Raw genomic sequence first — 21,523 nt, 5'->3', positions numbered from 1 at the left:
AACTGGAACGAGGCCAAGAAGGTTGCTCAAGACAGAAAGGCGTGGAAGGATCTTGTGGAGGCCCTATGCACCTCCGGGGTGCCCTAGGACGAACAACACAGACAGATAATCGATATTTGAGGAGAGAAGGACGGACTTACATCAGAAGAGTGCAGCGGCTGGCCGTTCTTGTACCACTCGACCCTGGGGTCGGGGTCGCCGCGCACCGCGCACGACAGGTTCAGCGGTGTGCCGTCGCGAGCCGCCAGCACGTCGGGCAGTGCTCGCGCGAATGACGGCAGGCACATTGTCGAGTCAGATGCTGGCACTGAATTAAAAAAAAACATACAATGTTAGCATATGAGGTTATTTTATCGACAAATTACGTCCACTGTACGTGAATGAAATAAAAAAATAATAAGAATCAATATTATCACTACATACTTTAAAAACAAAGATGGTTCCTGATGTCTGGATGGATGTCTGTCCCTATGTATGCTTAGATCCTTAAAACTACGTAACGGATTTTGATGCTGTTTTTTTTAATTAATAGAGTGATTCGAGAGGTTTATATGTATAATGCGGATAACGGATGCAATGCTGATTTATTATACATATAAACCTTCCTCTTGAATCACTCTATTAATTAAAAAAAACCGCATCAAAATCCGTTACGTAGTTTTAAGGATCTAAGCATACATAGGGACAGACATCCATCCAGACATCAGGAACCGAAGCTAGCGACTCGCCCCGGCTTCGCACGGGTGCAATGCTGATTTATTATACATATAAACCTCTCGAATCACTCTATTAATTAAAAAAAACCGCATCAAAATCCGTTACGTAGTTTTAAGGATCTAAGCATACAAAGGGACAGACATCCATCCAGACATCAGGAACCGAAGCTAGCGACTCGCCCCGGCTTCGCACGGATGCAATGCTGATTTATTATACATATAAACCTTCCTCTTGAATCACTCTATTAATTAAAAAAAACCGCATCAAAATCCGTTACGTAGTTTTAAGGATCTAAGCATACATAGGGACAGACATCCATCCAGACATCAGGAACCGAAGCTAGCGACTCGCCCCGGCTTCGCACGGGTGCAATGCTGATTTATTATACATATAAACCTCTCGAATCACTCTATTAATTAAAAAAAACCGCATCAAAATCCGTTACGTAGTTTTAAGGATCTAAGCATACATAGGGACAGACATCCATCCAGACATCAGGAACCGAAGCTAGCGACTCGCCCCGGCTTCGCACGGATGCAATGCTGATTTATTATACATATAAACCTTCCTCTTGAATCACTCTATTAATTAAAAAAAACCGCATCAAAATCCGTTACGTAGTTTTAAGGATCTAAGCATACATAGGGACAGACATCCATCCAGACATCAGGAACCGAAGCTAGCGACTCGCCCCGGCTTCGCACGGGTGCAATGCTGATTTATTATACATATAAACCTCTCGAATCACTCTATTAATTAAAAAAAACCGCATCAAAATCCGTTACGTAGTTTTAAGGATCTAAGCATACATAGGGACAGACATCCATCCAGACATCAGGAACCGAAGCTAGCGACTCGCCCCGGCTTCGCACGGGTGCAATGCTGATTTATTATACATATAAACCTCTCGAATCACTCTATTAATTAAAAAAAACCGCATCAAAATCCCGGCTTCGCACGGGTGCAATGCTGATTTATTATACATATAAACCTCTCGAATCACTCTATTAATTAAAAAAAACCGCATCAAAATCCGTTACGTAGTTTTAAGGATCTAAGCATACATAGGGACAGACATCCGTCCAGACATCAGGAACCGAAGCTAGCGACTCGCCCCGGCTTCGCACGGATGCAATGCTGATTTATTATACATATAAACCTTCCTCTCGAATCACTCTATTAATTAAAAAAAACCGCATCAAAATCCGTTTCGTAGTTTTAAGGACCTAAGCATACATAGGGACAGACATCCATTTTTATTTAATAAATAATTTTCCGTTAGAAAATCTGGCCACCATTTTGATTCTATTATTTTGTCAGCCAGTTTCGACCAACAAATTATAGTGATGTCTGGAAACTCTGGACGTTGTTTTTACCCAAATGTCATTGGCCCTAAATCCTCTACCTAGCATTATTAGAAGTATAAAAATCCAGCAGTGTCTTTAAATCAAGGACCTGACAATCTTTGATAGAGAAAGATAGTCTTATTGCGATTCCTATACGAGGAAAGAGAAAATAGTGCCATGCTTTGTCCTTATCACCGACCCGGTGGCATCATAGGTAGGAGGCGATGGCGAAATACCGAAATTTATAAGAGTTACAGCGAAAAAATCCTATGCTGCCCAAATTTTATATGAATATTCTTTCTCTTACCCCCGGTCGCTCGGTTGCGCGTCTATAACTCATCATCATCATCATCATGTCAGCCGATAGACGTCCACTGCTGGACATAGGCCTCCCCCAAGGCTCGCCACTCCGACCGATCCTGTGCCGCTCGCAACCACCGAATTCCCGCGACTTTCACCAGGTCGTCGCTCCATCTCGTTGGAGGCCTACCGGCAGTTCGTCTTCCGGTACGCGGACGCCACTCCAGAACCTTCCGGCCCCACCGGCCATCAGTTCTGCGAGCAATGTGCCCCGCCCACTGCCACTTAAGGTTTGCAATTCTGCGAGCTATATCGGTGACCCTAGTTCTACTGCGGATATCATCATTTCTGACTCTATCACGCAGAGAAACCCCGAGCATAGCTCTCTCCATTGCCCTTTGCGTGACCTTGAGCCTTCTTATGAGGCCCATCGTCTATAACTACTTGAATATAAAAATGCAAAAATATACTTACAGACTAATTCCTTAGTGGTACTCCTCGATCTCGAGGACGCGTCGGAGTCCAACTTAGCGCCATACTTCTTCTTGGATGCGTCCACTGAAGTCTGAGGTGAAAACTTAGGCCTCGCGATAGCGTGTGTCTTGACTGGCGGGTCGATCGTCACCTGGTGTATAAAAATAACGCTATTCATAAAAGTGAAGTGTGGTGTTTCATAAAAGTTTATCAAACCTAAGAAACCATTTATAATTGCTTGTCTCTATCCATCCAATTTTATGTTTGTAGGAAGGGATACAATTCTTATGTTTTGATGAGATGAGAGTGGAAATTTTGTAGTATATGTCTTACTATTAACCATAGAGTAACTTATACTAGAGCGGTACTGTCATAGTAAATTTTGTAACCCCAGTAAATTCACTGCCATCTGTCGACACACTTTAAAACTAAAAATGAAGATTTATAAAAATACGATAAAATGTATTTAAATATGGATAAATGATTTTTTTTATTTGCATTAATTATTTTTATGATTTTGACCCATGTTCTTTCACTGATATGCGTTAAAATTGTTAAATAACAAACGAAACCGTCAACGCCATCTATACGACATTAGGCCAAAGCTAGTAGCGCCCTCTGAGCGAGAATCAAATTTTCGTGATTTTCGAGGCACGTTTTTTCCTTAAGACTGTATCCATCTATTACGGAGTTATATCTATCTTTGCTATTAACACAAGGATTCAAACAAAGTTATTCAGGATGACTTTAATTAAACTATTAAGTTGAGAAATCGGTTACACCTCCGCTTAAAAGACGTTGACGCATTGTTATCGCAGCAAAATGCATGACGAAACGCTACGCATAAAACACGTCACTGCTTATATACTGCGCCAAGTTCCGATGTGGTCCTGATTCTGTATACAAATTTCTAGCCTCCCAAAGGCTTTTAAAAATACCGTCCATTCCATTAATTGTAATTTAAATTTTTATTTTGACAAACGAAATTGCTTTGACTTGGCGAGTTTTGATTAGCGAGCGGCTAAAGAACAAGAGACCTTAAGTTTGTTTACAGAAGTTTTTGTACAGGTGCTCAAAAATATCTGAACACGCACTCTAACGCCTTGACAATAGGGGCGTGCGTGCTCAGATATGTCTGAGTACCTCGGCCGCTCCGATATATCTGATGGTGACAGTATGTTACCTTAGTCTTGGTGATGATCGGCGGAGGCGCGGGCTTGATGGGCTTCTCGATGTAACGCCGGTCGCCCGAGTGGAGGAAGTTGTGTGCTAGCGCCGCCTGTTCCGCGCTCACTACTTCGCCTGTAAACAAACACACATACATTGGAGATCGATAGAGCCCTTCAAAATTTAACGACCACGCCGGCACAATCGAATTAAGTAAATGGAACTAAAACCAGGCGTGGCTCACTCCGCGATTTCGTCGCGTCGCTACAAGTACATGCGGCACACACCAATTTTGGTGTCTAGCCATAGTAATTACCGCGCAACGCTACAGAACGGACGCCTGCTCGCGCTTGCGCCACCTAGCGGTCATATCTGTAGTAATAGACGCGGTTTGTTAGAGAGTGAACCTTATGTACCAAGTCCTATTATTTATTCTGTGCTAAAATGTCAAATTGTCGAACATTATACACATTTTAGCAAATATACAATAATAAAAAACGCTTAATTGAAAGGATTTTTGTTGCCTTTGGCTCGAGTTTTTAACATTAACGAAAAATACGTTTGTGTTTATATACCAAACCTGTAACACAGAATTTAAATGACTACAACGCAGCGCGTTGAGCTTTGCGCGTTAACCTTATTAAACTTTATATTCACAGATTTTCATTTAAATTTCCACTGAACACGGTGGTCTTCAAAATGATACGACAGTTCAAATACGTACCTTCAACAATGACGACACATGACGTCTCATCAGTGCCATGGCAGTTGGTAGCGATGCAAGTATATTTCCCGCTGTCTTCTGGTCGGCAGTCGACGATCTCAAGCGTGACCACGCCGTCCGAGTTCGTCATCGAGTAATCGAACTTGGATAGTTCCTTTCTGTCCTTGTACCTGTGAAGTATGACAAATATGAGATATCTAGTTGAAGGATATTAAAAATATACAAGTAGTATTTGCTTTCCATTTGTAATTTTAAAGTGAACATTTCTTTAAGGGTCCCCGGCAAGGTTCTCCATACAAACGTAGTTACGCTCTCATTTTAAAACGACTAGTTAGATTGCTCTGAAACTTTGTACTTACAATAGGATAAGGTATATCTATGTCTTTAATTAGTTTATGTAGCTTCAGATACCATAGTTAATAAAATACAGCGAATTTAAGTTTTTCATACAAAACTTGTTTCAGCTCTATTTCGTTTGTTTTATAAACTGAAGCTATATAAACTAATTTCAGACCTAGATATACCTCATGTCATTGTATGTGCAGTTTCATTACAATCGAACACGTAGTTTTAAAATGAGAGCGGAACTACGTTTATATGGGAAGGTGCCATTCGGCCGAGCTTGCCGGGAACTCTTAACAATAAAATAAATTTCGAAAAATTTGACGTGAACAATCGATTATCACATTTTTATCCTCAGGTCCACGGCTCGGTGTATCGTGAATCTTAATTTACATATAGGAAGGTATGCCACAATGTAAACAATCTAATTAAAGCCGGTGGCGGCCATCGTATGAGGGTTTTATTGAGCAGGAAGGTGACTGCCTTCTCCATGAATCTAGTATAACTGTATCGATCATGAGAGGTGGGGAAAATGACCGAACGGGATAGTCTTATGTATCTTTCAGTAGGAGTCGCAGAGAAAGCGCTGTTATTGTTTGTCCTTGTCACGGTCTCACATTTTTTTAATTCTCCACCGTAAATTTAGTATGGTTTATGGTGGGCTACAAATCTACTCGACCAATCATATCGTCGCATTGCGTATGTTTTGTCCCTCACGGGCGCACGCGTATAGCTGATCTATATAATGCTAGGTCTACGGCCTTCTCGCTTTGTCTCTGATAGTTACCACTTGACCGTCGGCGTCGGGCGGCCGCTGAGGCAGCACAGCAGCTTGCAGGTGTCGCGCGCCTGCATGACGCGCGGCCGCAGCTGGAAGGTGAATACTGGCGCCGTCTCGCTCGTCTCCTGCCAGAACGTGTAGGGGAGGGCGGAGCGCCGCCGCGGCGCCTCGGGCAAGTGCTGGCGTTGGACCTTCGGGACCGCTGGAATAATTGACACGTGTCAGTGTTTAGTCCACCGCCTATCACATTATAATGAATCTTCGTGTTTGAGGCAATTATTTTCATTTCTAGTAAATCGCTTATGACATATTGATTTATTAAAAAAAAATATCATTGACAAACAAAACGATATCTCTGGAGAAGGAGGATTAGGAGAGCTGACCCTAATTATAAATGGGACGAGGCCGGAAGAAGAAGATCATTGACAAATAAAAACCAAATCAAAACCATATCATAAAGTTATAGCTACCTTAAGAAATTGCTCGATAATAACATAAATAGTTAAGAAGACACCAAAAGTTCTGCTGGGATTGTTCTTTAAACTGATCACTTACTACGAATGTAACTTTTATCTCAACTCACTATTACCAAAAGTAGCTTTTATCTTACTAACTTAACTTATATCTTTTATACTTAAAGAACAACGCACAATTAGTAAAGAAACACTTTCACGATTAACTATTTTCGTGAGAACTAAGTGAAGTGAAATTAGATTTGTAAACAACACAAACAATTTTTTTAGGATTGAATATTTTCACACAGAACGTAGTTTTTGTGTTTAGCGTCAGACAATGCTATTATTGCCGACCTGTCTACCTGTGCCACTGAATTGATAGTAATCTATTTACGACCTCGGTTAATGCCACCGAGCGATCTTAGCTCTAATAATACACCTGCGATCTCACAATGACCTAGATTTACTAATTGGCTATTTAATTAATTGATTACATAGTCAAACGACAGTTTTTAGAATCTTAATATATTACTTTATTACTATTTATTTTAAATAAGTAGAATTTACATAGCAAGTATATTATGTTATAAGATGTGGTCAGATAATTAAAATACAAATTCAAATTTTCTTTATGCTTGTGACAAGTCAAAGTACGTTTGCCAATAGCTTCCAAATTTTCTAACACAAATGCTTCAAAAAACAACCCAAACCACATATCATTTGTGTGTGTTATAAATGATATTATCAGTCGATGTGATAACGTATATCGTCTCGCCTACGGCCTCGCGGTCCGAGTGGCCTCGTGCCCCAATGGTGTATGTCTTTTATGCATAATTCGGCCACAAGAGGGCCTCACAAAATGTACCTTGCTCATATTAAATTTAGATATTGCGCCGCCACTGATTGACAATAAGTAACCTTTTGATTGAAAACGGCACAAATGTTCAAATACAAGGATTTAAACTTGAAAATTAATGTTAAAGTAATAAGGGAAATGTAAGATACTCACGTTGTACATTTAGGAAGACAACCTCTTCGCGGAAACCGTAATGGTTCTCCGCACGGACGATGTATTCGCCGCGGTCCTCTAGCTTGGCGCGGTTGATGATGAAGTAGTAATCGTCGCCAGCGTATCTGCACAAACATGAGCATTTGTAGTACACGCCAATGCAAAAAAACACATACAATAACGAAAATACCACCCAGACATGATGGTTTCTCTGTATCATTGTGTTCTTTGTGACTAACGGCATAATTTCATATGGAAATAACGATATTACGTGAAAGTCCGCGACCATTAGAGAGGACAATCTATATATCCAAAATACTTTCTTCATAGATGCCTATATCTCTTAGCCATATTTGGCAGAAGAAGACGTTTTCTGGTAACAGATGCCAATTTTGCAGCCACTAAAGTTTGAAAGTTAGCCAAGTTAAGTATCCTGGTCACGGCACCAAAATGTAACTAACCTCTTCACGAACTTGACGGACTGTCTCAGATGGTGGTTGTTGTGAGACCACGTGACCGTCGGCGTGTATCATGCTGCAGCCATGCAGCATCGACTGCCCCTCATAGCAGGACTATGGTCAAATGAAACATTCTGATCACGGCACCAAAGTGTAACTCATGCCGCCACAGTAACTCACCTCTTCATGAACTTGACGGACTGTCTGAGCTCGTGGTTGTTGTGCGACCACGTGACGGTGGGTGTGGCGCAGGCGATGATGCGGCAGTACAGCTTCACCGACTGGCCCTCGTAACAGAAGGCGGACTGCGGTCGGATTACGAAGCGTGGCGCCGCTTGTCTGCGGTCTGTTGAGAAGAGGAAATTCGATTAATATTTGAAGTTAATTCGGACATTAAGTTGTTTGAAATAGTTTTGAATTTCTATTATAGGATAGGTAAAAAATATTAAAAGGTGGATGTAGATTATAAATCTGTCACAACAAGGCGCGCCGCATCCCATTCATGAGCAACTAGTACCATAATAATGAGCTGCATGTGAAATACAAGCCGTCATCGACTAATTAATCAAATATTCATTGATCACTTACCGAACTGTCCATCGTAGATCTTCCACTTCTCAATCAGCAGCTTCCTCAAGCTGCTGTACTCACTCAGCCTGCCGATGGGCAGCGCGAACCCGGCCCAATTATCGTATCGGCTGCGCAGCCTGTCGCGCATCTTCTCGTATCTGCGAGCTTCGATGGTCGCCGTGCGCGATGATGTTGCGTCGCCGGCCAGCCATGGGTGGAGCAGGCATTCGTGGGCCGTTAGACGTTTTCTGAGGAAAATTTGGTCGGATTAGTCACGAAAAACAAGTTAGTTTGCATTTTTATGTTACGTTAACAAAATTAGGTACCTACATTTTACTTAGACTAAGATCATAAATTAAAAGAATAAAACGTAAAATAAATAATGCTTATTGAATGGTATGTCCTGCTTGACCGTTCAAGCGACAGAGTGTGTATTGTCACGGTACAATTTCCATGGAAATAGAACGTTTATTGTGGCAGTTCCACGAGAAAGCCAATCGGCGAAGCGGCGCTGCAGAATCTGCGCAGAATTAGTTTAGGCGGACTCTAGAAGGTCTTGTAAAATGCCTCTGAGTGGCTGGAGGACACTCCCGCAGCGGGATTTTCTATTTGAAACTTAATTGATATAAAGTTAAAATTTCGTCAACTCTAAAATGTTACTTGCTGCTCAAAGGGGTAACCAGAGTACAGGGAAGATTACGCATATGAAACATCTCAGCAAATATGTACTTACTCCTTATTCTTAACTAGCAGTCGTCTGATGAAGTCCTTAGCGTCATCCGAAACATGTTGGAACGCTTCCTCGTCGAACTCCCAATCGCACGCCTTCACGTTCTTCAGCGTGTCGATATCGTTGTTGCCGGCGAACGGCGATAGGCCGGAGAGTCTGAAAAGATTTATAGATATAATACTCTTTATTGGATACAGCTTAAAGAACAACATTTAAAAAAAAAGAGAGAAGATAACGTTTAGTATTCTGGTCATGGCACCATATTAAGCTTAAATCTAAACTTGGCCCTTTTGAGGCATTGTACCAAGGATGCTGGCGGCATTTCCTCGCTGTATCGCAATGCTGATACGTTGTGCGAGGAAGCCGCCAGCTCTTCGGTCACCAGTTACGTCAACCAGACGCTTCGCGAGTAGTTAAAGTAATCCAAAATGTAAGCCAACTGTTTTTGTGAGCAAGGTCTTAGTGACTTTAATCTATTAAGCTGTTGTGACAGACATAAAAAGAAGGAATTTAAAGTAGAAACCATTGTTAAATACTTACAGCACGTATGAAAGTACACCAACGGCCCACATGTCTGTGTAGAAGCCGACCGGCTCCCTCTCGACGATTTCGGGCGCCGCGAACTCGGCGGTGCCCGTTGAGATCTTGACCACTTCGTTCGGATCTAATTTTGTGGCTAGACCGAAGTCAATGATCTATAGGAAGAAAACAACATTACATATTTGTTTAAATGTGGCTTTCCATCACAGAAGTGCAATAAGGTCGTTTCCATCTGAAATTTCAACAGAAAGACATTCGACAAAGATATTGGACAGATGGAATACCACCCTTACCACTAGCTTACGGCTAGTAGATTCAGGGACTAGTCATATGCGTAACAAGGTGTAAGGACTGAAATGTTTTCTAGTTTAATTTTAACCAAACCAAGGTATTTTTTAGCGTGTTCGTGTGTATAATATACCTACAAGTAAGTCTTGTCCTCTGTATTTAGCACATTTTGACGAATTATACCATATAAAGTATCGTTAGATGTATTTGTAGAAACACTGGGAGAGCAAGAGAAATATCATATTTTGTCAGCAGTTAGGGTTTTAAACTTTTTATTTTTTCATTTCTCACCTTAACGTCTGTTCCTGTCCTCGTCTGGCACATAACATTTTCCGGTTTTAGGTCGAGATGGATGATGTTCTGTTCGTGCATGTGTCTCACTCCCTCGCAGATCTGTCTCATGTAATGCGCGGCTTCGGCCTCGGACATGTTGTAGCCAGGTTCGGTGATGCGTTCGAATAGCTCGCCTCCGGACAAGCTGAAACAGGGTTCATTTTAGTGATTGCTTTATAAATAAGTAATAAATAAGTAAATATTATAGGACATTCTTAAACAGATTGACTAAGTCCCACGGTAAGCCCAAGGAGGCTTGTGTTATGGGTACTAAGACAACGATATATATAATATATAAATATTTAAATACATAGAAAACACCCATGACTCAGGAACAAATATCTGTGCTCATCACACAAATAAATGCCCTTACCGGGATTCGAACCCAGGATCATCGGCTTCACAGGCAGCTTAGGGTCACTACCCACTAGGCCAGACCGGTCGTTAAAAATATTTTGCTAATGAAAATAAAGGCGTAATACTATATTTTTCCACATTTATATCGTAAAATTAATAAAAAAAACAACTTAAATGCACTACGAAACTAAGTGCAATAGGGAATATTACTGCTATGTTCTGCCACCAGAGTGCATCACTAGTGCACATCCTAAACCATAGAGTATCTTATACATACTATGCCTTAAACAGTTTTTTGGTTAAGTTTTCACTATGACATTGATGCATCAAGGCGGTTTGTTTACAGGTGGCCTACCGCGAAACGCGAAAATCGAAATGTCGTTATCTGCCTCTCTATCGACCGATAGAGAGGCAGAAACCGAACTTTCGATGTTCGTGTTTCGCGGCAGGCCCTGTGATTGTGCTAGTGACGCCCTCTATGCAGAGTTTTGCGCATTATTCCCTACAACTATATAACGGCAACATAAATAGATTATCTGTGAAAATTTAAACTGTGTAGCTATCACGGTTCATGAGATATAGCCTGGTGTGGTGTATGTGTAGAGCTAATACTTATGCACTTATTATATAAGCGCTGTATCATTAATGTATCGAGTTAGTCTGTAAGTTGTGTTTGCTTAATAAACACATGTTATCAATATTCTATTTTATTTGTTAGAAACATCCATCCGTGCATGACGACCCTGCCAGGATAGAAACCTCCATCTGTACACAGGTGACAGACAGACGGACAGTCTTAGTAATAGGGTAACCCTAAAAATGAAATACAAATATGCTTTTAGTCAAGTAGAAGTTTTTGCAGTACTTACAACTCAAAGATTAAGACCATCTCATCGTCATCTTCAAACGCATCATGCAGATTGATCAGCTTCCTATGATGTAGCTGGTTCATGATATCTATCTCTTTCTTAATGAGTTCCTTCTCCATCGCCCCGGTGCACGGAATGAACTTGGCCGCGAAGTAGTTGCCGGTGGAGCGCTCGCGGCAGCGGTGCACGACGCCGAAGGCACCTGTGCCTACAACAGTGGCATAACCTCATGCAACTGTGTGCTTTGATGGGTTCAAAATTCACTGATGTGCCGATTAACCGACCAATCGTAAATCTTATTGCAACTAGATAAAAACTACCAATAGTCGGTTAATTGTCAGCGGTGCACGACGCCGAACGCACCCGTGCCTACAACATTGTATTAAGCTTTGGTTTCCTAGGAAAGCGGTGCCGCCACATAGCGGCCGTCAAATAGCGGACGCAAAAAGACGGCTGTCTTTACGGTGACGACATGTGGAAAGTTCCACGGCGTCATAACACACCGTCAGCCACCAACGTCAAACGAAACGTATCCAGGAAAGAATATGGACGACCTTGATTTAGCAATAATAATTAACTTGGAGGATGAACAGAACTTGTATCAGAAGAGGAAAATAATCGTAGTGCGGAAGATCATATTTATTCAAATCTCGTGGTACAGGTGCATTTGAGATTTTAGTATAAATGGCTTCACCGCTATCAAATAAAACGTTCACGAAACTATCGACACCGTCAAGACGGCCGTCATGCAAATGGCGGCACCGCTTTTTGACGTTACGGTGTCAATCACCGCCCTCTAGGAAACCGCGCCATTTTGTTTACATAGACAACGTTCTAGTGACGTCATTCACCGCTGTATTACGGCCGCTATATGACGGCACCGCTTTCCTAGGAAACTAGAGCTTTATGGAACTGTGTGCTTTGTGTTAGTGATAGTGACGCTAATGTGTCTGTGCGCAAGTTAACAGAGTATTTGTAAACCTTATTGCAACTAGATAAGGTCTACCAATAGTTAACTGTCAGCTGTGCATGACGGACGGAACGGACGCTCTGACAGGTTTTTCGTATAAAGATAAGAGCAATTTTCGTCCTTATGGTAAGCGACAATGTGGTACCTTTTGATTGAAAACGTCACATTTAAGCCTACAACAGTGGTGTAACCTCATGCAATGTGTGCCATGTTGTGTTTGGGGTCAGTTTTGTGTATGAACTTGTGTGCCAATTAAAACGTTAAAATTAACTCACCATTCGTAAACTTTATTCAAAATAAGATAAAGTCTACTAATGGTCAGTTATTTTAGTGACGTTAGTACTATAAAATGTAGAGTGTAGAGCGTTAAATTTTAGAATTTTGACTAAAATAACATAATATATTCACACAAGAGCTCTGACGCTTTAAGTTTATAGAAAATTAGGCAGATTATTCAGTACAAACTCCATGTCAGATCTTATGATTCAACCGACACTACTCTAAACTATACTGTAAATTATTTCAAAATTATGCAATTGGTAAAATTTAATATTTTTTATAGATATCGCCTTATTTTCAGTCATGACATGATGAATAAGATTTTACCACTTTGTATTCTATAAATGAAATATTTTTTTATGTATTTCTAGTTATAGCTTGCCAATCATTAAAAACACTACAGAGATGCGCATTACATAATATAAAAGAATTTATTATATATATTAAGCGATACTACGTGCATATGTTTTTTATCTACTGAAAATTTAAAATTAATAAAATAATGTATAATTTTACATAAATACGTATTTAAATGCATTATATAATTATCATTTTGAGCAGCTGAAAATCAAAAATGGAATATCAGCAAATCCCATTCTACAAAAAATGTTTTGACCATGCTATTTAGAGCTAAATATAAATAAATAATACAAGAGAGTGCGTGCGAGAGAGACGTAGACAGAGCAACACTACATCGACCTATTCACACACCTCTCGCCTTCCGTTTGGACGCGCACTTCACGAAGTCACCTGCGAAATTCAACTCTATAGTCATAGCTGTAAGACTCAAATTTAACTACTTGTTAGTTCTACTTGTTACTATTCGCAGGCAAGTTCGTGAGTGTGGTTTAGTGTATTCTAGTGTTTATGTTCATGCTAATTCAGAATTTATGTTTAGTTCTACCATTCCTCTTTTATTCTATCGCATTCATATAATAATATATAATTTAATGTTTGTACCTAATCGATCAAACACTAAGATTTTTAGGCAGCTCGCATATAAGTTAAAAGTTATAAGCTAATAATTTACTTTACTAATTACGAGTATATGTTACTTCAATGCAAGAAGCGCATGGCGCATTCCATTATATCTTCATTCCATTCTTCCGTATAATACGTAAAAATAGTTCAAACTATTGCAAAGATTATTGAACTTATTTTTTGTTCTAATGTCTACGAATACGAGTATGCTTAGCTGGTTAAGGTACTTATTTTTCAGTCAAGTAAATTAAAATTTGACAAACATTTATTACCTACTGAATCTGTACCTACCCTACTATTTTTTTTATAAAATTGTCTCTTCTGTTCACGATAATTCGAGGACAAGTGAGCGTTTAATTTTCACACCTTTAGTATTCTAAAAGTGTGTAAAATATAAACAATAGTGCTGTGCACACTGGTAGGTATCCAAATAGTAAAATCAAAAATTCTCAGTCTCCTCCTCCTTAACTTTCGTGAACATTAGACATCACACTGTATAGTCAATTAAAAAAGAACGAAATCGTTAAACCTTCCAAGTATAGTGTAGCATAGCACTCACCAATCTCCTCGAGAATATCGTATTTGTCGTACACGGAGCACGTGCTGATGTCGACGGGCTGCGGCACGTATTTGCTGTAAATGTCGAACACGTAGCTGTCGTAATCCTTGACAGGACCGTGGTCGGCGTTCGAGCGGATGCGCTTGCCGGTTTCGTCCACTGAAAAAAGGGCGAGGTTTAGAAAATATTGTTGTATACACAAATGACAGAAACTGGAAATTTATTGATCACGTTAAAATTAAGTATGTATCCTGGTCACGGCACCACATTGTAAAAGTGTAGTGGTTTTAAAGAATTCACAAAATATACCATGGCGGTCGTTTTCTTAAGTCATTTAAACTAGCAAATTTGAAGCCTCTCTAGGATTCATTCTTCTTTAATTGTTGTGAATGGCCTCGCTTGCCTCGGGAAGATGATGTTCTATGTACTGTAAACCCCAGATATAACCTACAGCTAAAACTTTAGTAGAAATATTCGCACACGTACTACTTTAGTAGGAAGATGCAATAAATCAGTCTCACCAGGGTATTCCTTCTTCTTGAACTCCTTCTTGATGACAGCCTTGGTCTGCACCAGGCCCGTGGGCTCGCTGGGCTCGGAGCGGCCGTAGATGTTCTCGGCGTACACTCGGAACTCGTACTGCTTGCCCGGGACGAGGCCGGTTATCGCCATCGTTGTGAACCTGAGTCAATATAAGTGAAAGAACAGTGAGACATAACAAGTGGCAATAAGGTTCACTTCTTATAACTTTACAAATGTAAAACCAACTACAGTACTAAGTCATCTTACAAATAGGAGACCACCTTGAGTGGTAAATGAATATTATGAAAGCAAGTTAAGTTATTTATCCTTCTATATTTATCCCCAATAACGTTAAACATTGCACTCAAACTATAAGGGTCTCCATTTTGACACTTGTTTGTTTAACAATAACGACTTCCTATTTGAAATTCACTCAATTGAAGAGGTCTAACCGTTTTTAGCTTTGTTTCACCACCTAGAGACCTCGAGCGGTGATGAGATATATATGGGCTACATTCGATTAGGTGGGTGTAAAATGTAATATAGCTATGATTATTAATTATTAATTAAAAAAAAAAAAATGTAATTGTTCTATAGTCTTATGTAACGTATGTATGTTTGTAAGCATGTTTGATACTTAGGTACTTTATTAGTTGTGTATCCAATTGTTACTTCTGTGTATCTCCCTAACAAGCCCTGTTTCTACTTGTTATCAATATCAGTATGTTATAATTAATGGAACTATAGGTCTTATTGTATATCTGCAAGTTTAAACTTATCTGTATGTGACTGTTTGTTTCCTAAAAAAAAAAAAGTATATATATGAATTGACAGTCAGAATTCTCACCTGGTATTGCCGACGCGTATCCAGCTGGACATGGGGTGCTCTCGTTTCTCGACCAGGTAGTTGGTGATGTCGGAGCCTCCGTCCCAGACTGGTGCCTTCCAGCTGAGCGCCAGGGAGTCCACGCCGATGTTGTCGCAGGCTGGGAAGCGCGGCGGGTCGGGCCGGTCTGAGGGAAAAGAATTTTTGGGTGTAAAAACACGGAAGCAACAAATAACATAAAAATCTACGTCAAGGATGCGTAAATGCCAGGTACTGGCCGGTCCATAATAAAAAAAAAACAAGCCAAGTGAGAGTCAGACTCGCCCACCGATGGTTCCGCACTTTTTAGTATTGGTTGTTATAGCGGCAACAGAAATACATCATCTGTGAAAATTTCAACTGTCTAGCTATCACGGTTGATGAGATATAGCTAGCCTGGTGAAGTGGTGACAGACAGACGGACAGACGGACAGCGGAGTCTTAGTAAGGGTCCCGTTTTTACCCATTGGGTACGGAACCCTAAAAAATAGCGTGAGTAACGATTTTAGTGCATGTTTAATTATTAATGATGCAAATTTAGAGTCAATATAATATATCAAGATAAGAAAGTACACTTATATTCTCGGGTTACAATAGTTTTACAAAAAATACCTACTTTTTGACATAAGTAAGAATACTTTTCATTTGAAATAGGTAAAAGTTACTTACCACTAATCTCAATGTTGATGATAGCCGAGTCTGATCCAAGTTCGTTCTCGGCTGTGATTCTGTATGGTCCAGAGTCCATCTTGCTTGCGTCGCGTATCGTCAAGATCGCGTGACGTTCTGAAACAGAGAACAAAGGAGTAAATTCTACTGCAACAAGATTACATTTTACTACAATGATATTATAACTCAAGATATGTTATATTATGCGTTCCAAAATTGAAGCACTTAAATTGTACACATTGTACAATGTACAGTTGATCTTTAGTCGTGCCTAGTCAGGGGATAAATGTGCACGCTAACGAGTTCCACCGAAAAAGAAAGACATGAGCAACAACGAGTAGGTATATCAAAGATGAACGGTAACATGCGAAAATTAATCAACTAAAACAAATTCATTCAGTAGGTGGGTCGTAATGAAATAAGCATAGAAGATTTTCGGCATAGGATTTTTAGGGCGTTTTTATTATCGTCGTAGTGCCTTTTACAGTGGCGCCCAATATTTTTGCCACACTTTCATTACAACAGATTTTCAAATCCATCGATTTTTAATAGTTCCTCACCTTTCCTCTCCACATGGTAATGGTGTCCAGACTCAATGGTCTCTCCTTCGCGCACCCACGTGATCTTGGGCACAGGGTGGCCGGTGAACGGAATCTTGATCACCACGTTTTCACCCTTGTCGAAGTAGGCAGTGTCGCGGAAGCGAGGTGGCACGTTCAGTTTAGGTGCGGCTGAAATTAGAAGAAATATAATTTCTGAATTTATGTATTCTATTATGAAATTGATGGTTTTAAGACGTGAATTTACTAGCGTTGAGCTGGCGGGACTTGCACACGGCAAAACTTGCACATATTTTTTTGTAGCTGCTGGCTAAATCCTGATGCATTACTCGCGTAATTTTCTACAAGGGCAAGTAACTAAAGCATATTGCTCGTGCCTTTACTTGCTCCAGTTGCGTAAGATCGCGCGGCTTACTTCCGCGGGTGGCTATGTGCTATATAAGTGAGTAACTGGATCCGCGCACTTTTTATATTATTTATACGATTCACATAACCCGTGTTAGTCCCCCAACTTAAAAGCAAGTCACTAGCACTGTATGCAAGTCACTTGCACTATACGAAAGTAACTGGCACTATATATGCAAGTCACTTGCACTATATGAAAATAACTGGCACTAAATGCAAGTCACTTGCACTATATGCAAGTCACTTGCACTATATGCAAGTAACTTGCACTATGGCAAACATCAATACCTGCTGTAAAAAAAGTACAAAACACGTCAGCCTGGAAACCAATGCCTTACGGGCTGCAAAAACTCAAGATCTGTAGAAGGAATACTCACTCATAATAAGCAGCTCAGCCTTCGTGCTCTTAGCGCCGGCTCTGTTAACAGCGCGGCACACGTATGAGTCCGCATCCTCTCCAAAGACGTCCACAACCGTTAGGAAGTGGTTATCGCCCTCGCTCCAGATGCGGTGGCGAGGACCGTTGGTTATCTCACGGGCGCCTGGAATAATAAAACAGATGTCATTAGTAACGAATTCATATTATTATAACCTTCAGACCAAATGGATGATAGAGTGAAGTTTAGATACTGTAAGTTGATTGAGCATGGAGACAATTTTAGTTGGTACAATCCGTAAATTTAGGGTGCCATTGGAGTGAGTCATTCACATATTGCGGTCACCGAATCAAAATAAGAAGTTAGCAAAACTATGTTATTTGATATATCTATTTCTTTTATAACGAATAAAGCCAATTAATAATTGAAAGTACTCACCCTTGTACCAACTGATGGTAGGTTTGGGGAAGCCAGTGATGGTGCAAGTGAATTTCGCGTTGTGGTACTGGATGCAGTTGGCGTTCTTCAGAGGCTTCACGATCTCCGGCGGAGTGGCAGCTGAAAAAGAAAATGCATTTGAATATGTTCAACAAAATCGGAAAAACAAGTTTCACAACACGCCGCCATTCATCTCCGTTGAGGTGCCTTCCTGGCACATTCGTGTACCAAGCCATCCACTGCGACGTTAACTTGATTCGTCCATCTCATAGGTGGTTTATTACGTGGCCTGGTACCATCCAATCTTTTCTGAATCTTACGTCCAATGATAGACCTATGTAACAACTGATTCTACAGCTCACCTCTCGGGTCCACGACCTTGACCTCCTGGCTGGCTGTGGACGGCGGGCTGGGCCCGGCCTCGTTGACAGCGGTGACCCTGAACTCGTACTGGCGACCCTCGATCAGGTTGGAGCAGTTGTACTGGTTGGGCAGACTCACCTCTCGGGTCCACGACCTTGACCTCCTGGCTGGCCGTGGACGGCGGGCTGGGCCCGGCCTCGTTGACAGCGGTGACCCTGAACTCGTACTGGCGACCCTCGATCAGGTTGGAGCAGTTGTACTGGTTGGGCAGACTCACCTCTCGGGTCCACGACCTTGACCTCCTGGCTGGCCGTGGACGGCGGGCTGGGCCCGGCCTCGTTGACAGCGGTGACCCTGAACTCGTACTGGCGACCCTCGATCAGGTTGGAGCAGTTGTACTGGTTGGGCAGGCAGAGCGTCGGGTTCACGCGCTGCCAGGTCGACGTGCCGACCTCGCGTTTGTCGATCCAGTAACCTGGGAAAGATAGGAAATTGTCTTTGGAGTTCATTCACATATAGCTTATAGCTTTCTTCAACTCTAAACCGGCCAAGTGCGAGTCGGACTCGCGCACGAAGGGTTGGCACATTACGCAAAAAAAACACGTTTGTTGTGTGGGAGCCCCACTAAAATATTCATTTTATTCTGTTTTTAGTATTTGTTGTTATAGCGGCAACAGAAATACATCATCGGTGAAAATTTCAACTGTCTAGCTATCACGGTTCCTGAGATACAGCTTGGTGACAGACAGACGGACAGGGGAGTCTTAGTAATAGGGTCCCGTTTTTACCCTTTAGGTACGGAACCCAAGAAAACGAAAATAAAATATGGAATATCCGACATTGAATGTGCAGCGCGTTATGCTGCTTCGGTGATGGAAAACATCGGCTAGAAATGAGTAATTCCATAAGGTTTTCCCTCTGTCTTGGAAAGTCAGATGGCAGTCGTTCTCGTATTCGTCCATAGGATTTCGGAGGAGGTTTTAAAGTGTTTCCTGCGAGATTTTGAATCCTCTTGCATCGGTAAATAGGTATAAACTTCCATGCTGAAATCACTAAGTTTATAAATAAATTCTGAGTTCAAAGTTATCTAGAAGACAGTCCTTTCAGCCACTCTGAACAGAACTGCTTACCTTGGATCCTAGCGCCTCCGTCGCTCTCGGGTTTCTCCCATTCAAGGTGTACGAAGTCACCTCCCACCTCCTTGATCTTCGGAATGCCGGGAGCAGACGGCGGGTCGAACGGTGCCTTAGCCTGTTCAATAAAAATTATATTTATAATGAATTTTAAAATAAAAATATTTTCTTAAATTCTACAATACGTGATAAAAAGATGCACGTACTGTGTAGTTGAGGATATCGTGTTCTATCGAGTACGTAATATCGTAAATAAATTATGTATACAATTGGAAAATTATGAAGTTTTAAAAACTGAAATATACTTTCATTCAACTGTAATTAGTTTTTATTGTATTATAAGTGTTTTTAATGAAATATTATATAAAATGGGTATTAAATTAAAGATCGTAATTGTAAATAAATCGTCCTACGGTGTAATATAAGTAGTACCCTCTATAGGTGCGGTATCTAAAAATAGGTAAAGGTTATTGATATGATACAAACGCTCGCACTGATTTGTGACCTCAAAATGCACAGCGAATCGCGCCATATAACAAAGACTTTAAAAAAAAGTAATTTCTAAATATCAGATTATCATCGCGGAAAATCTACTAACCCTAATCGGGTTGGCGGCATCGCAGGCGGGTCCTTGTCCGTTTTCGTTGGCGGCGTGGACCCTGAAGTTGTACTCCTGGCCCTCCGTGAGACCCTGGACGGTGAAACGCGTGTCTCGGACTGAGGACGCGATTGTGATCCAGGCGGTTCCTGCACAAAATTTGTAGGGTTAGAATGCAAATTATAAAGGATATGAGGCAGCTTCATAGTTGGGTTGCCACAAATATAGATAGAGGGGATAGTAGAAAGAAAATGACCTCAGAATATGATGGGGTCACGTTAGTTCACTTTTTTTTTATTAGAGATAAATCACAAACTTTACATGATATTTGATAAAAAGCATCGTTAAACCAGAATGGTTTGTCTCGATACTCCATTCCGCAGTACTTACATACTTACATACACTTACTTACCTACTTATACTTACTTACCTTACTTTACTTACTTATACTTACTTGTTTACTGGGAGATTTTAGCAATTTGCTTATGAATGCTTTCTTATTGTATAGGAGCCTATTTTTTAAGATTATTACGCTAAAATCTTAACGATCTAAGATGGTTAGGTCTAGTTTGGTAAACTTGAGAAAAACTACACTTTATATCTCGCTAGTGATTAGTTTGTATGATATTTACCAGAGGTATCATGCGTTATGCGTGTAACGTCGCTTGGTACGAAATCTTGTGGCGGTCCGGGTAGACTTGTACCAGTGACAAATATTTCGCTATTGATTCTAATCTACAACTTACCAGAGGTATCGTTACGCTCGACGACGTAGTGCGTAACAGGCATGCCGCCATCGTAGCTCGGCGGCCTCCAAGTGAGAGTGCACGAATGCTTGGTAACGTCGCTCGGTACGAGGTCCTGTGGCGGTCCGGGCAGGCCGGTGACGGTGACAGAGAACGTGTCTGAGGTCTCGCCGGAGTTGTTCTTGATGGTGATTTTGTATGTGCCTGGGGACGAAAATAAAGGATTTATGTAATTTTCATTATAAAAAACCTGTATGAAGAGAAAATAACTCGGTAAGGATAGTATTTTCTGTTAAAGGAGAATTTCACCAACGCTGCGCTTATACAGGATATTCTTTTGATTTTTCGGAGGATATTAAGACAGGAAGGGTCTTTAAACTCAGTCATAAAATATTATCAAAAGAAAAAAAATCCTAATTTTTCTGAAGTATAATAAAGTATAGCGGTCGTAAGCGACTCTCGAAAAGAATTGTACTGAAGTTGGGTTAAAATATATCTATCCGTTATAGTGTCCTTACATTATATCGTAACGTCGATGTTATGTATAAGAATAAATCCTTACATCAGTGAAAGTTGTTTTTAACACTTTTTAAACTCT

General features: G+C 40.8%; 1 protein-coding gene across 1 annotated transcript in view; it reads right to left on the bottom strand.

Annotated features, from left to right (window-relative positions):
• LOC134751445 (twitchin) overlaps positions 1 to 21,523 on the bottom strand; it is a 145,344-nt gene that overhangs the window by 5,349 nt on the left and 118,472 nt on the right. The window contains exons 118-140 of the mRNA XM_063686854.1: positions 20,926 to 21,129; positions 20,180 to 20,328; positions 19,579 to 19,699; positions 18,726 to 18,923; positions 18,086 to 18,205; positions 17,648 to 17,812; positions 16,866 to 17,036; positions 16,306 to 16,422; positions 15,619 to 15,784; positions 14,771 to 14,931; positions 14,250 to 14,408; positions 11,461 to 11,668; positions 10,193 to 10,379; positions 9,614 to 9,768; positions 9,077 to 9,229; positions 8,362 to 8,591; positions 7,954 to 8,119; positions 7,316 to 7,440; positions 5,858 to 6,053; positions 4,729 to 4,898; positions 4,021 to 4,139; positions 2,838 to 2,988; positions 141 to 307 (exon numbers count right to left, since the gene is read on the bottom strand). Of these exons, the coding sequence (XP_063542924.1) occupies positions 141 to 307; positions 2,838 to 2,988; positions 4,021 to 4,139; positions 4,729 to 4,898; positions 5,858 to 6,053; positions 7,316 to 7,440; positions 7,954 to 8,119; positions 8,362 to 8,591; positions 9,077 to 9,229; positions 9,614 to 9,768; positions 10,193 to 10,379; positions 11,461 to 11,668; positions 14,250 to 14,408; positions 14,771 to 14,931; positions 15,619 to 15,784; positions 16,306 to 16,422; positions 16,866 to 17,036; positions 17,648 to 17,812; positions 18,086 to 18,205; positions 18,726 to 18,923; positions 19,579 to 19,699; positions 20,180 to 20,328; positions 20,926 to 21,129 (3,758 nt within the window). The remainder of the gene's footprint in view (positions 1 to 140; positions 308 to 2,837; positions 2,989 to 4,020; positions 4,140 to 4,728; positions 4,899 to 5,857; positions 6,054 to 7,315; positions 7,441 to 7,953; positions 8,120 to 8,361; positions 8,592 to 9,076; positions 9,230 to 9,613; positions 9,769 to 10,192; positions 10,380 to 11,460; positions 11,669 to 14,249; positions 14,409 to 14,770; positions 14,932 to 15,618; positions 15,785 to 16,305; positions 16,423 to 16,865; positions 17,037 to 17,647; positions 17,813 to 18,085; positions 18,206 to 18,725; positions 18,924 to 19,578; positions 19,700 to 20,179; positions 20,329 to 20,925; positions 21,130 to 21,523) is intronic.

The sequence above is a fragment of the Cydia strobilella genome, chromosome 22 (genome assembly GCF_947568885.1).
Source record: "Cydia strobilella chromosome 22, ilCydStro3.1, whole genome shotgun sequence".
Classification (NCBI taxonomy): Eukaryota; Metazoa; Arthropoda; class Insecta; order Lepidoptera; family Tortricidae; genus Cydia; species Cydia strobilella.
Note: the sequence above shows the minus strand (reverse complement) of the source record. Positions and strands in the feature narration are given on the sequence as shown.